This window comes from Crocodylus siamensis, chromosome 4, assembly GCF_052110815.1.
Source record: "Crocodylus siamensis isolate JL-2025a chromosome 4, ASM5211081v1, whole genome shotgun sequence".
Taxonomy (NCBI): Eukaryota; Metazoa; Chordata; order Crocodylia; family Crocodylidae; genus Crocodylus; species Crocodylus siamensis.
In genome coordinates, this window is record NC_143398.1 from 227,291,742 (window position 1) to 227,310,625 (window position 18,884).

Below are 18,884 nucleotides of genomic sequence, written 5' to 3' on the forward strand. Positions count from 1 at the left end.
CAGTTAAGATAAAAAGAGAAAATGAGATTTTGCTGCTCTGTATGTCATAGGTGTTTGAATCTATTAATGGAATAGTGGGATAAACATTTAAAGAAATCTGGGAATAAGAGAATGAAATCTGGGTCAGAGAAATCTGGAAATGATAAAATGGGGGGGAGGAGGGTGAAGCTCACAGAGCTCCAGTAATAGTGAATTAAGATGGTCAGAGGCAGTGTTTTTCGCTGTTTGCTGACTTATGAAAGCCTTTAAAATGTCATATGAAATGCCATCAAATTGCCTTTTGTGTGCAACAGCAGCGCACAATACCCTCCACAGTGATAAACAGTTACTGCAGAGACATCAAACATATGGCACATGGGTCAAATCCAGTCCATGGAGCCACTGTATTGATATTAAAAGAGGATAAGAAAGGGGTATGCCACAGAATCTGAGCCCTCAGGCCCCACGGGACATAACCATCAGCAGCAGTTGGCAGCCCCAGTCACTCTCTGGTTACTTTGCTTGTTGCTACTGCCATGGTCTTAACTCACTGGCAGCCAGCGCCCACTGTGTGCCGTATGCTGGAGCCACAGCTTGAGTTGTCACCAGGGTGTGGGCCATGCAGCAGCAGTAGCTTCAGCTCCAACTTGAATCATGCAGCAGCAGCTGGAACTGTCACCATGTGCCCCAAATTAGAGTCAGAACTGCTGCTGCCACTGCTGCATAGCAAGCTGCCACTATGTCCACTGCTGCTGGGTCCAGCCTGCAAGGGGCTCCCTGGTTTGGATCCAGGCCAGGGACAAAGGTGAGTTTGACACCTCAGAATTATTGAAATGAAATATATTTTTTCAGTCTGTATTATCAATAATATAGTTTCAAGATTAGATTATATTATGTTATATTATAATCTGTCACACAATTTGAAATTTCCAGTCTCTATTACTATTATTTATTACCTGATCTTTAAAGATCAAAATAACTCATGTAAAATGCTCTTTACGTTCAGCTTGGACATCAAATGATTGTTCATTTTAAAATGGTTCCTCTCTCTATTATAAAGGCAAAGTTAAATCACATTGAAAGATATATACTAATTGACTGCTTTGTTCATTTTTATACTGCATCATTGATTGTTCTTGGAACATTTGAATGTTTTAAATATTTCTTTCATTCATACCATTGGTCGGAGCATGTAACATTTTATTTTTCAAGCCCATCTGTATTTCAGCATTATATTCCTGAATTTCCATAAATTAACTTAAAAGCTAGTCTAATATATTCTTTCTTCTGGGGTTTAGATGAGGAACCTTTCTTAATTCTGGCTGATCATCATGAGATAAGAAAAATTAGCACTGATGGATCCAACTACACTTTGTTGAAACAGGTATAATCATAGTAACATGCTCTAAGTTTAATTTTTAAAGTCTTATTAGTCTTTAAAATGTGCAGTTGAGAGAGAGCTAATTCTACAATTGGCACTGTAGGTATCACAGAACAACTGCAATATCCTCATATATACAATAATTTTACAATTTCTTAAACTGCTTATTGTCTGTTATATTGACTTGTATTAATACTCAGGCAGTTGTTCCTTGAGTCATTCTGAATTCCAAAGTGATTCTCAGCAGTGTATTGCATTACTTATTATCCTGTCCTCTTGCAACACTTATTTACAACCTGTGTATTTTTAGCTTTAAAAAACAGAGATGATTATCTCTGCATGTATTACTAGTCTAATTACTGTCAGAATCCAAATTTATTTTTATTTAGCCCTGCAATTTATAAAAAGATCAAAGATTTTCTATATTGTAAATTATTCCAACATATATATACCTCAAAGTATTAAAATATAGTCTAAATTATTGTAAACATACCAGAAGAAAACTTTCTTAATTTCTGAGAAAAAACTTCCAAAAAAGAAACACAGATACCTACTAAATATAGAGCTTTTGTTTCAGCACTTTTCTGCTTTGATGCCTTTATGCTTCACCCAAGTGTAGTTACTTGCCATAGATCATACTTTGAAAATCTGTTTTTCATAAAAATGAGTTACTTGTTGGAGAACTAATTGTATAGTTACAAAAATACTTGAAAATCCTCAGTAGAGATTAAGAGCAGCAATATGCAGAGCCATGATTTCTTCTGACTGCATGTGACAGAGAGCCATATGCTCTAACATCACAAGGAAAAGTGTTCAATTTTCAAATAGCACTGTTTACCAAAATAACTACCTTTTATTAAACACTCTGCCCCCCTGGAGCTCTATTTGTGAGCATAGCAAACATGATGTTGAGTTTTTCGTACTCTGAAATTCTTCTGAAGAACCTAGGCCGATCGCTGCCTTGGGAACGTAACGTAAGAACGGTCCTTTAGATTAAATACAGATGAGCAGGAAGCCCGCGATGGAATTGATCAAACCTTCGCTGGTTTCTCTAAGCTGCGAAGAGTAGATCAGGAGGGAACAGAACGTATGTTCCTTCACCTGGGAGGGGAAGCGGGGTGCAGGGATGCCAGCACTGGCTCACAGCAGCAGGCTGGGAGTGCTGCTGCATGCCTCCCAGCATGCCAGACACTGCCAAAGGCAGTCGAGCCCAGCCAATCCACAGGGTACATCTGACTGGCTGCTGGGCACATTCTCCCCTTCCCCACCCCCCATCAGCTGCAGGGCAGGGGAAGCCAGCAGCGAGTCTCTCCTCAGCCCTGCCCATTGCCACAGCTGCTGCAGCAGTGCAGTGGTGGCAAAGGCACCTGTTCCCGCCCTGGCCCCCCAACCCAGCCAGAACCACTGTGGGGGGGGGAGGGTGCCCTGTGCAGTGGGGGTTTTCTCTGCTTCCATGCTGACTGGCCCAGTGGGGCTGTGTTCTGTGTGGACAAAAAAAGTCCTTTTTTTAGTTTTAAACATACTACAAGTTTCATTTTGTTGACCCATGGATCTTGCACTGTCAGGGAGAGCAACTAATAAATCCCTATTGACTTCCTCTTCACCATTCAGTATTTTATAAATCCTTGTCATATAATCCTCTCAAGTGACTATTTAATTGGAGAGTCCTGGACTCTTTACTCTCTCCTCATATGGAAGCCCCTCCATATCACTTATCTTCCTTGTTGCCCTTCTCTGTACTTTCTCTAGTTCTTCTGTATCCTTTTTGATATGTGGAGACGAGAACTGGGCATAGTATTCAAGGTATAGATGCACAATGGATTGATAAAGGGGCATAATGATATTCTGTTTTATGATTCCCTTCTTAATAATCCCGAACATTTTATTTGCCTTTTTGATGGCTGCTGAGCACTGAGATGTGTTTAATGAACTGCCCACAATGACTTCCAAATTTTTTCCGTGTGTGGTAACAGCTTATATATAGCCCGTCATAATGTAGGTATAGTGCAGGTTATGTTTGCCCAGGTGCCTCACTTTACATGTATTTACATTGAATTTCATCTGCCATTTAGTGGCCCAATCACTCGGTAGGGCCAGATTCTTCTGTAGTTCTTTATCACTTGTTCTTTATCACTTTGAATAATTTTGTTTCATCGGTGTATCTGGCCACCTTGTTGTTCATCCCCTTTTCCTGATCATTTTTTAATATGTTAAACAGAATTGGTCTCAACACAAACCCTTTGCTCTTTTCTTTGCTGATAGATTTGAGTCCTAGAAATTCCTAATAGGCCAAAGAGCAACAATACAGTGCTTCCCAATGGGTGTTATTGGCAGCTGTACTTCATCAGTCTTCATCAGACTATTAGGGACAACTCCAAACAGGAAGAACATTTGAATTTTGGTTCCTCTGTTATCATATGAGTCCCCACATTTCACCAGTCCGAGTGGTTGAAACTGCTGCTTTTGAAGATATTAGCCTTTGCTCTCAAAATGATTGTGTCTTTAAAGCAGTCTAGATTTTAAAAGAGGGAAGGAGGCTGAGCCGTCATAACATTTGAGGTATCTTCCTCTTGAGGCTATCTTTTTTGTCTTTGCCTCTCACTCCATGTATCCTCAGGAGATCATTGATTTGCCAGGTTCCTCCTCTTTTTTAGGCACTGAGAAGAACAGCAAACAGACAGAGAGTAGGCCTGTTGTCAAATGAGAGCAACCACTCTCCTCTACCACTATGATCTGTGCTTCTGTAACTTAACCACTCAATAAAAGCTCAGAAGAAAAAGAGCAAGAGTTAGGATGTAGTTCACTGCCCATTTATTTGCTATGCAGCGTTTTCCAGATCAGTACTAGCTCTTTTCCCTGTCCTCCACACACTGCAATTTATTTGGCAAATGCAGCGTGTATACTCCTTTGTCCTCCCCTGTCTGCTCTCTCAGCCATCAAACTCTCTAGGCTTTCCCTAGATACATGGAAGAGCTAAAAAAAAAAAAAAGAGGATTGCATACACCTTTCTATTGGGTTTATTATTTATCTTCTCTGACTCAGAATCACACTTAACCTTCATCATCAAATATTTTTGAATGTGAACAATTTCCTCAGTATTTTAGAAGTACCTATCAATGCTGCTTTTTAAAGTCCCCATAATCTTATATAATAAAACTGATTTCCATTTTATACAGTGGCCTTAAAAATCTTCATTTTGGAATCTAGTGCATCACAATGCATTTTATTTGTTAGGCTTTTTTCATGCATTTGCAGCTGAGCAGTCTTATCAAATGGAAATGAAAAATCCATCCTTTTTTATAACTATCATATCTGGTCTTCTAGAATATACTTCCTGAACAATAGTTATTGAACAATCAAATAATATTATAGGCATTTACTCTCCATAGTTTTATCTGTCCTATTATGGTAATGCTTCTCTATTTGTACCATATACTTCCTGCAGAACACTTAATACACAATATTGCCAGTTTTGTCAACTAAACTTTGTACTCCAGCCAGCATGGTGCACCTTCTCATAATACAAGTATTAGTCCCTGGAGTCTGACCATGGATTATATATTCTGGATTTACATCTTTCCTACTAGCTTTGCTTTTAACATACTTCACCGGATTAGCCTTTCCAGTGCTTTGTTTCTTTTTTCAAATATCTTCTGACAAGCCACTTATGATTTGTCACTTTCATCTCATGGTTTTTTGTTTAAAAAACATAACAACAATGCGACAAGAAAACCTCCCTTTCAATGTACTTCCCCCCTCCCCCCCACCCCATCTATTTCTATTCATATCTCTTAATGTTGTTTTTTCTGATGACTTACTTTTGGCTGGAATATATTCCTCATTTGGTTTTGAAATCTGATACAAGATCTTGACACTTCTATTTCTCATAAAGCTTACTGCTAGGGACCTACCGAATTCGTGGCAGAAGTAGAGTGCATGGTAGCTCCTTTAATCTTTCATGTTCCCCATGTGCATCTCACGTGTGTGGGGGAACTTGCAGTCGCCACAGAGCATCTCACTTTGACCATGAATTTGGTTGGTCCCTACGTATTGATATTACATGTTCTTGTTATTATCCCACAGTATAAAGAGTTGTTCTCGACCATTTTCCTCCACCTTCCTATCAAAATATATTAACTCATTTTGAGTTGATATTCATTATCTTATTCAGTGCTTAGTCTCTTTCATCTTCTTCTATTTCCCTTAGATCAAACTTTGTCTAGTTTACTACTGCAAGTGTATTATATCACATAACTTGAGTGGCATATATGTTTGTTGTCTTAACAATATCTTGTACATTGAACTTCATTTTCAGGAGTTATGCTAATCATCAAAATATTTTTTCTTCAATATACTGTTAATTTCTGCATCACAAACTTTCTTCTGAAAAACCCTTTTATACATATGATATCAGATACGACTGATATCTTCTATTAGCTGATTATCCTTTTCAAAGTTCTGTGATAAGTATGTAGTTCCTTTTTATTATATAAAAATATGTACATTTGTTTAACTTGAATGGCATTCCTTTAGCCTTCCCATTTTTGCAGTTTTATCAACCTTATTCTGACCATATAATTTTAGTTTGTCCATATAAAACAGAAATAAATTACTTTCCTTTTTAGTCATTAAACAGTCTTTTATTGCATGTCTAAACATTGCAAACAAGTGAAAAGGGGTATAACAAAGAGTGACTACAACAGATAGGCAACTTGAAAGAAGTCCTATTGGAAAGAAGTCCTATTGTACTCTTACCTTGCCTAGTATTTTACCATTGTACCACAGGTACTTTCCCATGCTACATCATATAAATTCCACCAACAATAGATGCACTTTCATCAGTTCTAAAACCTTATGATCCATTCATGTGACATACAATCATATGATTTTCAGCAATCCTTCAGGTACTGTAGTGCTTGCTCCAGATCATGTCACACAGCTTTTCAGTCTTTAAATATAGTGAAAAAGAGAAGTGCAAGTCAATGAAGGTGGTTTGGTGGTGGTGGTGATATCACTATTTTTATTAGAGCTGGAGATTATTGTAGGTTTTGCCACTAACTAGACAGAAGTCAAAATGGGCAAAAGAAGATTTCTGATGCCAGATAAGAATTTTTATGCCCCAAGATAATAGAATTTACCGTTTTATAAGGTGGGAGAGAAATTACAAATGTTCAGTAAGTGGTATTTTCAGTCCACAGAATACTTACTGTAGCACAATAAAAATAACAGCTATTTTCCTTTCCACATCCCATCAAGCCCAAGTGAAGTTAACAGAGCAGTAAACATCCAACCAGTAAAGCACATCTCAGCTGTTAGAAAAGGAGAAAAAGGGAAACTACTTCTTTGGAGTCTCCAAAATATTAATCATTTCCGATGTGTTACTAGACACATTTTTTCAGCTTACAACGGACTTAAAATATAAATCCTAGAAATCACAGGCATGTAAAATCAAGCAACTTTCCTGCCTTTCTCACTTGAAAGATACCTATCTCTAATATCAAACCACAGAACCCTTCCAACGATATACTGGTTTCATACCTGTTGTGAACTGTTAGGTCCATTATATAGCATAATCACAAAATAGGCCAGCTAGAAGGACACACAGTTGACCACCTTTCATCTTTTTCTTTCCTTTCTTTTTTGTTTCTGTTCAGAAAATCTCATTCAGGGAAAACTTTAAAAATGAGTCTTCCCCCTTGGAGAGACTTAATTCATGCTTTGTTTTCAACTCATTCATTTTGGATTCCTAAATAGTATAATGTTCTTTAGTGGAAACTAGTCTTTAATGGTAGTAAACAGTTTGGGTATTCCTGGCTATATAACTGAACACGAATGCATGTATACTTTCCCAAGCACTGCTAATACCATTGAGAAGATGGCATTCCAGTCCCTATTCTTTTCTTGAAATCTTAACAGAGTTTTTCCTTTGCTTTAGTTAACCTAAATATAAGTAGTATTTGCTAAAATTAGTAATAGATGTGTATATTTAGAAATATACATAAAAGCTGAAGTACTTAGCTTAATGTTAATTTTAATAGTTTTAATTAAACAGGACACAATTTTATTTAGTCTCAGAGAATATCATCTTTGTCTCTGAAGCAATAAACTGTGCCGTAGGTTTCTATCCCAATTTTTGTTTCCTACTGTGAATATATTTAGTAATAAAATATGGAAACAGATTAAACATAATACTTGAGAGGTATACAGTAAGTATAATGTTTTCAATGAATACAGTGGAGTGATTACTTGCATTTTGATTGGTATCAAATAATTATATTAAAATATGTTAAGAAGTAGACTTGATTCTTTTCCTTTTTTAGGGATTAAACAATGTGATTGCAATAGACTTTGATTACAGAGAAGAGTTCATCTATTGGATTGATTCCAGCAGACCCAATGGCAGCAGAATAAACAGAATGTGTTTGAATGGAAGTGATATCAAGGTAATTGGTAACTATTAATAATGTAATTACAAAAATGAAGTATAGTTGAATATTGGGAAGAGTTTTTTTATTGTAGGGATGCAACTAATGAGTGTGTGTTTTATATATCTGCACAGTATGGGCTGGCAAGTAAAATGTAATAAGATATCTTTTTCCTAATACTTCATTAGCACATTATTAGCACAGTTAGGGTAATATAACTAAATGATAAGGTAAGATCAAATACAATAAATACTGTATGATGTCTTTAGAAAAAAAACCCCTTAGAACTGTGATTAATGTTTGTCTTACATAGTTTAAAGTCCCTGAATCATTTGCGGGCCCATCTAATATGGGCCCAATTAAATCTGAGAACTGATAGCTGTGAAATTTAATGAAAGTTTCTACAATGAAAATGAACGGTATAATAATATATCTCGGATTAATAGAATAGTATCCAGGAGCCATTCACATAATTTAAATAGAGTTTAGTATATATTTTATGTTACACTTAAGTCAATCGCAAACCAAGTGTATGAGCAGAAACAGTGTAACATCTATTGATTTAGCATTTTGGAGTATAACGTCTCCAATTTTGCATATGATATTCGATATTTACCTGGATATTAAAGAGATTTCAGTATCATTACTATGAAAAATCCGGAGCAAAGCTAAGCCCATATTTCAGCCCTGCAGAAGTTTTGCCACTTTTGTTGAATTAAAACTTTTTTTCCCCCTAAATTTGGAACCAATGAGCACTGTTTTCCATTCCCAATCCTTTTCTCAAATCTGAACTCTAATATTCCCTGGTAAGCCATCTCCCTTATTGCAAAACAGTGTAAGAAACACAGGCAGATATTAAATGGTTGCTCTGTTTGCTTGGCATATTTTTAGAGAGCTTAATGAACAAACCCTTTCATGCTACTCATAGTCCACAGAGCTATTCTTCCAGATGCGGTTTAAATTCTAGTACTCCTATCATAATTGCCACAGGGCACTAAGATGTACCTGCTGCTTTAAGAACAGAAGCATCCTACAGAGGGAGTCCAGAGGCTAGGCAGAGCCTCACAGCTGTGAGTTGCCTGAGCAATAGACTAATGAGGTTATTAGCTAGCACCTGCAGGTTGTCAGCTGACTGGAAGAAGGCAGGTCCCTGGACACACATAAGTGCAAGGCTGTGGCTGGTAGGGATTAGTTCTCTAGCAACTGCCAGGGGAAGGAGCTCCTGTGCAACAGAGCTGCCCAGAGACATTTGTCTGCTTGATCTACTGCCTGCAGCACTAATAAGGTTCCAGGAGCACAAACAGTACTCAGGGCAAGGAGGCACATTAGACTAGGGGAGAAGTTTGCTTTCTTATAAAGGCAAAGTAAGGCTCCCATCATTATCGTTATGTTATAGCCCGGGGGCTTATGTTTGTGTTGTTGTCTGAACCGGTGGTTTGGGATGAGGCTGTAAGAGGAGTTATGGAAGTCTCATCAGTGCCCAGCAGGGGCATGTGATCACCCAAAGACCTGCCAGCAGCTGGCTCGGGGCTTGTATAGTTATAGAGCTGGTAGTGGGTGGTGTGTGTGCAAAACACAGAACACTCAAAGGGTTGGAGAGCCCAGCACCAGAGGGGTGCAGGAGATTATGGCCAGAAGGCACAGCACCTGAGGAGTGCAACTACACAGGACCAGGGTGTAGTGCCTGAGGGGTGTGACAGTTGAAGGCCAGAGAGCCTAGTGCCAGAGGGGCACAGTGACATAGGGGCCAGGGAACCAGCACCACAGGGGTGCAGCAGACTAGGGCAAAATAGCCTGGTGCCTGAGGGGTGCAGCTACACAGGGCTAGAAGTCCCAGTGACAGGAAAAGATTGATCAGGGCCTAAAGCTAGGTCCAACACAATGAGTCTAGGCTAGAAGGCCTAGCTAGATTAGCGGGGTGGAGGCCATGTAGGCTGAGGCCCCAACAGAGGTAGCAATTTTCATGTAACACCCATGAGGCTTGGGGCATGGTATTAGAGCTACGCATTTAGCCCATAAGGCTCAAGGTGCCCTGTGCAGCACAGTATTGGAGTGAGGTCTGGCAAAGGGCCTAAGGACCCGTGAGTTCTTGTAGGGTTCAGTGGACGAGGACCACACAAAGCCCCATGGACAGCCTCCCAATTCATTCTTTTACCATCAAGACATGGCAGGAAAGACAAGCGGGGACCCTCAGGTTGGAGCTGCATGGTCACGGAGCTGCCAGGGCATCACAGCCAACCCTGGGGACCCCAAACCATGACAATAGTCTTTAAAAAGTTTACTCCTTCTAGACACAGCATCAGGGGATCCTATCTAATTTCTGATCTTCCTCCACTATGATTTCTTTTACGGACATCCCTAGACTTTTCTCTTAACCTTGTTCTCTTCAAAGAGAAGAGGAAAGGAGGACTTCAATCCAAGTTATTGTATGGTCTGAGGAAAGTGTGTGAGAAATCCCACTTTCTAATTATATAGAAACAATTTCAAATAAAAAGCCTAAACAAACCAGCCTAAGGGACCTCAAAGCAAAAAACAGATAAAGAGTCACAACATGGTCCCCGCCTCAATTTTTCTTTACTCCAATTTCCTAGCGGGTGACAAGCTGATCAAGAACAGTTGCTGGGTTTGTTTGCATTTTCTTTGCATTTTCTTTATTGACAACAATGTAGAAAAATGATCATTGTCATGAAAGTTATAGCTAGATATGATTAAAAGAATGTATTGGGTGGGGGGGGGTGGAGCAGCACGATTACTCCCCCCTGCCTCTTTGATTCTTGTTCCACCCAAATTTTAAAACCAACTGTCCAGAAGGGCAGTGCTATTTTTATAGCAGAGCGAAGCCCAGCAGAGCTCCTGTGCCTCTGATTGGCCTAGAGACCCCATGAGTCCCATCCCTTCCCAGAGATTGGCAGATGGCCCCAACCTCGGGCTTGCTAATATGTCAGTTAATGGCTGTCATGGACCAATCAGGGGACTTAATTCCCAGAATAAGACCATAGAAGACTGCATTATTTAGCAGTGTAGGATGGGGTTAATGGGTTCTGCAGGTTTGATTAAGCCCATGGAAGCCCTTAATTGTGCCCCAGACTTGCATAATAATGTGTCCATTAATGGTTTCCATGGGCTGGATCGGGGGATTAGGCCCATGGAAGCCATTAATCGACAAGTTAGCAAGCAATCTAGGATGTTATTAATGGCTTCCATGGGCTTGACCACACACCAGGAGAGGAGGCAGCTTCTTGTATGGTGCTACCAAAATACATGGGCTCCTTGGCAGGAGGGCAGGCAGGCAGCACTGGGCTGGGCACTCATGATAAAAAAAAATAAAAGCAAAAAAAAAAAAGGCGGGGGGGCAGGGGGAAGTTGGGTTTCTTTACAAGCTCCCAGACTGGTCCCTGACTGGCTCCTGAACTGAGTCTATATTTAGGAGTTTAGTCTTTGATTTGTTCCCTTTTCCCTCCCCTCCCCCTGCCCTGTGCTTCAAGATCCCAAGCCTTCCTGCTGCTTTCTGTTTTGTAGCTATTCTTCTTTTTTTTTTTTTTCCTTTTTCCCTTTTTTGCACTTTTTGGGGGGAACCAGGCTTTTTGCAGAAACTGAATTTGCAGTTTCAATGAAAATCATGAAATCACAAAGTTGGTAGGTTTACTCTGCTCATTACAATCTACCTGATTCCTAATAAATTCTCTTCACTTTACAGTTGTTAATGGCTCTCTCTCCTCCTTAATGGTTTTAATGTTCCACTGTTCAAAATATTCTTTCTTCTCATTTAGCCATCTCTTAGCCATTCCTAGTAATGTGTCTCTTCCATTTCACAGCTCTGTAGACTGTTTTGAGCTGTAGCTGAAAACCTTAATTTAGGTGTGGTAATATTAACTTGAATGTAGAAATGACTGACCCTGAAGTATTGGAGACACTGTTGAGACACTCAAGAAAATTATGTTTTTCTTTATGAATTTGAATAAGAGATGTACATTTAATGAATACAGGGCCAATGAAACAATATCTTTTGACAATTTTTTTATTTAGGTTGCTTTTTAAATTGAATATAGAATCTAGCAAATTAGTGCATATTCCATTAAAGTGATTCAGCCATAGACACAGCTTTAAATGTTTTTTCTACATAGCTTGAGGTGCCAAACATGGCTGGTGAATGCTGCAATGGTGGACAGATGGAGCAACCCACAGGTCAATGTGGGGAATGGGGCATGTGCTTGGTGGTGAACCTGGAAGTGGAATGGAAATACTTCCAGTCCACTTTCAGGTCCACTGCCAAGCATGCCAGCCCTCCTCCCCGCCCAGCCTCCCCTGGCTTGGCGATCAGCTGTTGGGGATCCCCAGATGCCCCCGCAGACCCAGGAGGCACCATTTGCTGAGCCAGGGGAGACGCAGGGAACTTCCTCTGTATGCTTCCCCGTGGACCAGGAAGTGGACCAGAACTGCTTCTGGTCCATGTCCAGGTCTGCTACGGAGCATGCTGGGGACTGCCCCGCACTCCTGTGGGATGTTCCATCTGGCCCAGCATCTCAGCATTCATGAGCTGCCTGGTACATTGAGGAATGTAGAAAAAACATTTAAAGCTGTGTCTATGCCTGAGTCTCCAAATCTTTCTGAATCTCTCCAAATCAATTTGGATGGTTCTGATTTGATTCAGAGAGATTAAAGCATCTCCTGATTCAATTCAAAATTGTAGATTCAGCCACTGAATTGGGCCAACTCTCTGCTGAATCGAATCAGCAACTGAAGCTTTGCACAGCCCTATAATATAGCACTAGGTCCCTATATATTAGTAGAGGTCCTAGTTTCTCTTTAAGAGGCAAAAAATGTGTTGTGCTATGTGTGACAATATATCACATCATCTTCACCCCGCTTTTCATAATCCTAAATCTTCCCATGACCAGAATGATCAGGGTTTGCCTGATCTTTGGTTAGTAACTCTTCTTGTGCATTACATATTTGGCTTCCTATCTGCTGAAAATAATTCTTTTAATAAAACAGTATGGCATAAAGATATTTTTGTAAATAGGTGTTTGTGATGGGAGGTATATTTTTCCTTCAAACTATAACCACTGTTATCTTTTTATTTTGTCCTTTCATACATGTTTGGTTTAATGTTCACTATTTTCCATAAGGCTCAGAGTAGGGGAGAAGTTATGAACCTGAACTGAAAATTAATTTTCCAGAAAATTTATCACCAGATATTTCCATGTCTGGAGATTACATCTTTTCATCTTATCCACCCTCATATTCTCTATTTAGGAATTTGGATGTGGTCTCATATATCTATTTTATCCAGCAATGTAGAAAAGGTTTAAAGAGTTGAAGTTTCAAAGTTTCAAAGTCATGGGTCAAATATAAAATCATATAAACTTTTATGTAATATATGAGATCCAAGTGAAATATGTAGTCTCGCACATGTGGAACAATAAAGAAGAAAGCAGAGACATAGATTTGAAATATGCATTTATATTTTTTAAATAGAAACCTACATTATTTATTGGAATGACTAGAAAAACCCTGAAAAAGCAATTCTGGTACCCCTTCAGACTGAAGGCCAGTGGAGAGAAGAGTCTAATTATTTGGGTCACTGCTTTCAGATAGTGTAACCACATCAGTCTAAATTGTAAAAGTTCCTTGAGCTATTTTCCCATAATAACCCATTTTTCCAATGCCCCACTAAAATGGTTGGGAAGAATAGTGTGTTAGGAAAAAAATGTTTGATTCCCTTGTCCACATGTTAAAAAGAAGAGGTTGAAATGAGGAGAGCATCTAAGGGTGACTATCAAATAGTAGGTATCTTAATGAATCTAATCAGATACTTTAAAGAATACACCCATGAAATGAATATACCCATAACAATGTTTGGAGTAGAATGTCTTGCAAGAAACAGACAATGTTACGTTTTCAATTATTTACACTATTTCCAGAAACTGAAGCTTTCAAGTATATGTTTTACAATTTTAACAGAATTGTAAAAATATATTTGAAATCCACGTATGATAAATACAGTAGGATATATAACATTGTACTGCCTGTTTCCTTGATAGCATGTTGATTTTATATTCCAGTGTACAATCCCTAAAGACCTGAACATAATATGCTAAAGTGTACAGTATCATCATTGGATACAATAGTAATATTTTAAAAGTCTTGGATATTTTTCAGGGACAGGATGATTCCCTATTGAATTCATTTGATTATAGTGTTATGTTACAGACTTAAAAAGAAGTAAAATTTTGAAGCTTAAAGAAAGTTAATTTGGATTTCTTACTTTTGAGCATACTCTGATGCTGGTTTTACAGGAAAATATTCTGGTGAAAGGTTCAGGGCACAGGAGGACAGCAGCAGTTTGTCTATAGTACTGAACACCCATATTAAAAAATGCTGCATTAAATATTGTGTATGATATGCACTAAAGTTAGTTTCATTCGTAGGGCTCACTCAGTGCTTGGCTGTAGCTGAGTTCTGCTGAGCACAGCTCACAGAGGCAAGGTCAGACGTGTTAAGTCCCTTGGTGACCCCATAATCTTAAAGTCAAGTCATGGCCAATTCAGCCTCTAATGCATTTAGAGGAGATTTGTGGCTGCTCTGTGTTCCACTGGATACAAGGGTCCCAAGGTGCTCTTCCCCCAAGCAGACGCTGATGGATCACAGCAGGGTGGTAGCCATGCTCTGTTCCAACACTGCCTATGCAAGGATTTTCAGGAGGCAATGTAGAGCCAGTGATGCCAGCCTTGTGCCGGCAGAGGAATCCTCATCTGGCCGAGTAGGCCAGCTTCTTCACCTATTGGCTCAATTCCTTTTAGAAGAAGGACCTAGCCAATACTATTTCCAGCTAATCCCAATCATACAGTGCTATCTAACAGAACTCTTTTAAAAGCCTTCTCATTGCACTCCTGATTTCAGCCAATTGAATTATTTAGGCACAGAGATTGCAAGGTTTTTTTTTTCTCAGTTATGTAAGAGTGATGGTCCAGAAATTATGCAATAGGTAAGGATGTCTTAGCGTGATGACGTATTTTATTTTATTATATAGTTGGGATAAAGTTAGACAAGTTTTTGAATGCAAGACATTCTTCCTCAGGTCTGATCTCCAGGAACCTGGTATAGCATAATAAAAAACAGACAGTTGGAGGGTGTGTGAGTGATTTTTAGGTTTAGCAGAGACACAGCAAAAGAAGGGATGATTATCAGGAGGTCAGGGCTTATCAAAAGGGAGGAGGATCATTCTCACCTTTCTCAACAAAGCATGTTCTTTGGTTTACCTGATGAAGAATGCTTATATACGCATTCTTTAACATCTTGGCATTAAAGTGAAGTATGTGTTTTCCTGCAAAAGAAACAGCATTGCCACATGCAAACATCAATTTATTATAATTTATTCTAAGTATTTAAGTTGATAACTTATTACATTTGAATCATTCTAGGTAGTACATAATACAGCTGTTCCCAATGCACTAGCTGTTGACTGGATTGGAAAGAATCTCTATTGGTCTGACACAGAAAAGAGGATTATTGAAGTATCAAAACTCAACGGCTTATACCCCACGGTTCTTGTGAGCAAAAGGGTGAAGTTTCCTAGAGATCTGTCATTAGATCCTCAAGATGGGTATGGAGCAATATTATAATTATGTGTGATTTAATTATGATTTTCTATATTAAAGTCCTCAAATACTGTTTTTTCCTCAGGACAGAGAAATTATTAATTCATCTTTTTAATTAATACATTTGCAAATGTATTGCCTATCTATAAGCTGCAAGGGATAAAAATGTTTATCATCTCATCATATGCCATAAATAGATATAGTAATGGAGTTGAATATAGGTTATGAAAAATAGTTATTTGTTACTTACAATTAGTGCCTCCTAATTGTTTTATTGACTTTATAAGGGATATCATATACTTTACTTTTTTGGCCTCAAAGTGCAGCTTGATAGATGGTCTGGTTACATCCAGAATATGAAACATTTAGACTTGTCAGGTTTTTATTGATAATTTCTGCTACAGAGAATTGCAGCATAGATGTTCAGCTTTCCTGTGTTTGCTGCTATCCAGATTAATTGTAGGCACTTAAGTGACATACATCTTTAAAAAGCTTTTTTCCAGATTTCTGTTTATAGAACTGTAAGAATGAAAAATTCACTTATTATCCTAAGTAAAATAGCTTTTGCATTTCTTTCATGTATGTTATATAATAGAATTATTTTATACAGATTAATAGTTAAAGTCAGTCAGTACTTGGTGACATTCAGTAACGCCACTTCTCTACAGACCCTGTTGGTTTCTGTAATAAATATCAGCTTCCTCTGAAAATGTACAAAATCTTAATCCTTATGGCTTCAAACATATTATTCCAAATGTAAATAGAGCCCAGGCAGCCTTTCTTGAATGTACATAAAAGACAGAATTAAGTTGGAATTGTCACAACTTTAAAGAAGATGTGCTACATGAAGCCTTAAGGTATAAATTTAAATATCAACACGATTGTTTCACTGGTAGTCATGCATTGCAGAAACATCCATCTACTTTAGGATTCTTGGTCTACTTTGAGGGCCAGTATATATTTTTTTTCATTGTGCTCTTGCTCTGAAGGTTAGTCATAATGGAAGTCACAAGGATCATGAACAATTAGTAACTCACTGGTAGAGAATAGTTTTTTAAAGGTTCTTAAAATGTGTAGGCTGAATTCCTTACAACTTAGGGTCCATTTGAGAATTTATATGAACTCAGGCACTTCTATATTGGAAAATTTAAAAATCAATTAAGTAAATAATGTGGCCCATGACAAGCATGACTTTATCAATATTTCCTTGTAAGCTTCTCATAGCTGAGACTTCATTGTCATTCCTGTCCGTAAAACACTAACCCTCTATTGGAAATAACCAAATAAAAAATGTGCACTTCAGTCAGCTTATAGCAGAAAAAAAATTAAAACCTAAGTGAAAGAGACATTATCATATAACAACTTCACAGCACTTCCTGTTTATGAGGCAATAAATGTAATATCACAGCATTTGCCCTCTGGGTTTATTTAGCTCAGTATTCAGTTATTGCTTCATAAACAAAAAGCACAGTCAAGTCACCAATAAACACTCACGGGTATTTACATTGTCCATTGAAACGTCTGTAGTAGTTTACCTGAAAATTTCTAACAGCTGGTTTATACTTTACCTTACAATTTCTTCTCTTGACTGGATGTTTACAGTGCACATCATCATTAATAAGAATGTTATTCAAATTATGAGATGGAAAAAGTGGCATTAAATAATTTACCCCTTTCTTTTTCCAAGCAGCATTGGCTAATAGTCCTTAACTCATGGAGGACAGAAAGATTGCTTTCCTTTCCACAGTGAACTAAACATGTATTATATTCTCTTTTGTGAAGAGATTTCTGCTTTAGAAGGATGAATAAACCTTTTACAGCACCTTAGTGGAAGAAAATTAATAGTTCTTTTCTATCTCTAGTTCCCAGGGCCCTCATAATCTTTTCAAATACCACTGAAAAAAGGAAGAAACTGGTCTAGGGTGTCCCAAAAGGGAATATCACCATACTTCTGATTGCAAGCAGTTTCCATGGTTCAAGTGTGAAGATTCCTGACTTCATATTAATAGGTGGGGATGGGGATAGGTGTTGGTGGGGATATGGGCTAGAGACAGAAATTATAGATAAATCAGCATAAGTGATTGAAAACTTGTTCAAATCTGTAACAACAGAAGTTCAGTGCACGTAAACTGCTTTCAAAATGGCCCAAACCAGTTTAAGATTAACCTGGATGGATGTAGTATCAGACTTAACTGATTTAGGCTAAATTGATCTATTGAACTTCTGTCCCAGATCCCCTCCAAATTCAAGTTACTCACATTCTCCCAGCATGTTAGGTTGCTTTGTACCGCTGCCACAAACCCCCCTCACAGGTTGGCAGCCTTTACCCAAGCTGCCTGCTCCAGCTCTAGCATTTCCCAGCTTCTGGCCTGGGCCACTGCAGGCATGTAGTTGCATTTGTGGAAACAAAAGTGAATGTCTGTTCACTTGCTTCTTGGTTCAATCTGCACAGCTTAGACTAACCTGCGAAGATTGAATCAATTCAGCCTTGGGCTTTTTGACTCTCCGTACTTAGCCATAGAGACCAGGGAAAAGGCTCTTGCCATAGTATTGTTTCTCTTGAGACCAACATAAATATTGTAGTATAAGATCATCCTGTTTGCGTATCATATGCTCTCTTTTTAAAGAACAAAAACATAACACTTACCTGGCAGAATAACTTACAAAAAGATAAGAAGTTTAAACCAAGGTTCCTGGCCCAGTTTTTTGCCACTTAGGGGAGAACTAGGCTTTATCATTTCTTGTGTGAAAGCAACAGAAAGTAATGTACAAATAATACATATCTTCAAACTAGGGGATAGCCAAAGCCAGAATTAAATCATTACTTTTTCCAATTTCTTATCATCAAGCAGTTGCCGTGCAATTTGAAATGATATTACAGTAGATCAGATCATCCCTTCAGATAAGATATCCAGAACTAAGGTCCTAGCTATGCTGCAAAGTTATGAAAACTATCATAGCATTTTTAATAAGAAAAGGGTTTTGTATTGGAGTGTGGATAAAATCCCCCACTTCCTCATGCTTTTTGACAAGGTGCTTTCTGTCATGTACTGCCCTTCTCTCTTGTAGGATGTTTGGAGCTGCATTTTATCTGCTTTGGACATGTAGGTTTTGTGAAGTGCTTTGGGGGGTTTTTTATTTGCAAGTCTTTATACAAACATACCAGCATTGTGATATTTTTAACAATTAATGTTTAAAAAAATGATGGTTTAGCATATCTGTGTGGTCTCTTGTCCTGGAGAGATCACACAAGGAAGAAGAAGGAAACCATCTTTATTAACTAACACCTCCTTGATACTAGACAATAAAAGCAGAACAGCAACACAAGATGATAAGGTTTGGGCAGAACCCTCTGAGATAGTGTAGAACATAAATAAAGACATTCAGGGTACATACAGATGTTAAAGTAGGTTGAGGGAGATTAGAGCTCATTAAAAATGGCCACCCAATCTAGCTTAGTTCACCCAAGTGTGGACCTTACAGTTAGATCTCTAGTTA

General features: G+C 38.4%; 1 protein-coding gene across 1 annotated transcript in view; it reads left to right on the top strand.

Annotated features, from left to right (window-relative positions):
* The window catches only part of LRP1B (LDL receptor related protein 1B), a 1,602,836-nt gene that overhangs the window by 1,315,831 nt on the left and 268,121 nt on the right, over positions 1–18,884 (top strand). The window contains exons 57-59 of the mRNA XM_090045827.1: positions 1,278–1,363; positions 7,681–7,803; positions 15,210–15,391. Of these exons, the coding sequence (XP_089901953.1) occupies positions 1,278–1,363; positions 7,681–7,803; positions 15,210–15,391 (391 nt within the window). The remainder of the gene's footprint in view (positions 1–1,277; positions 1,364–7,680; positions 7,804–15,209; positions 15,392–18,884) is intronic.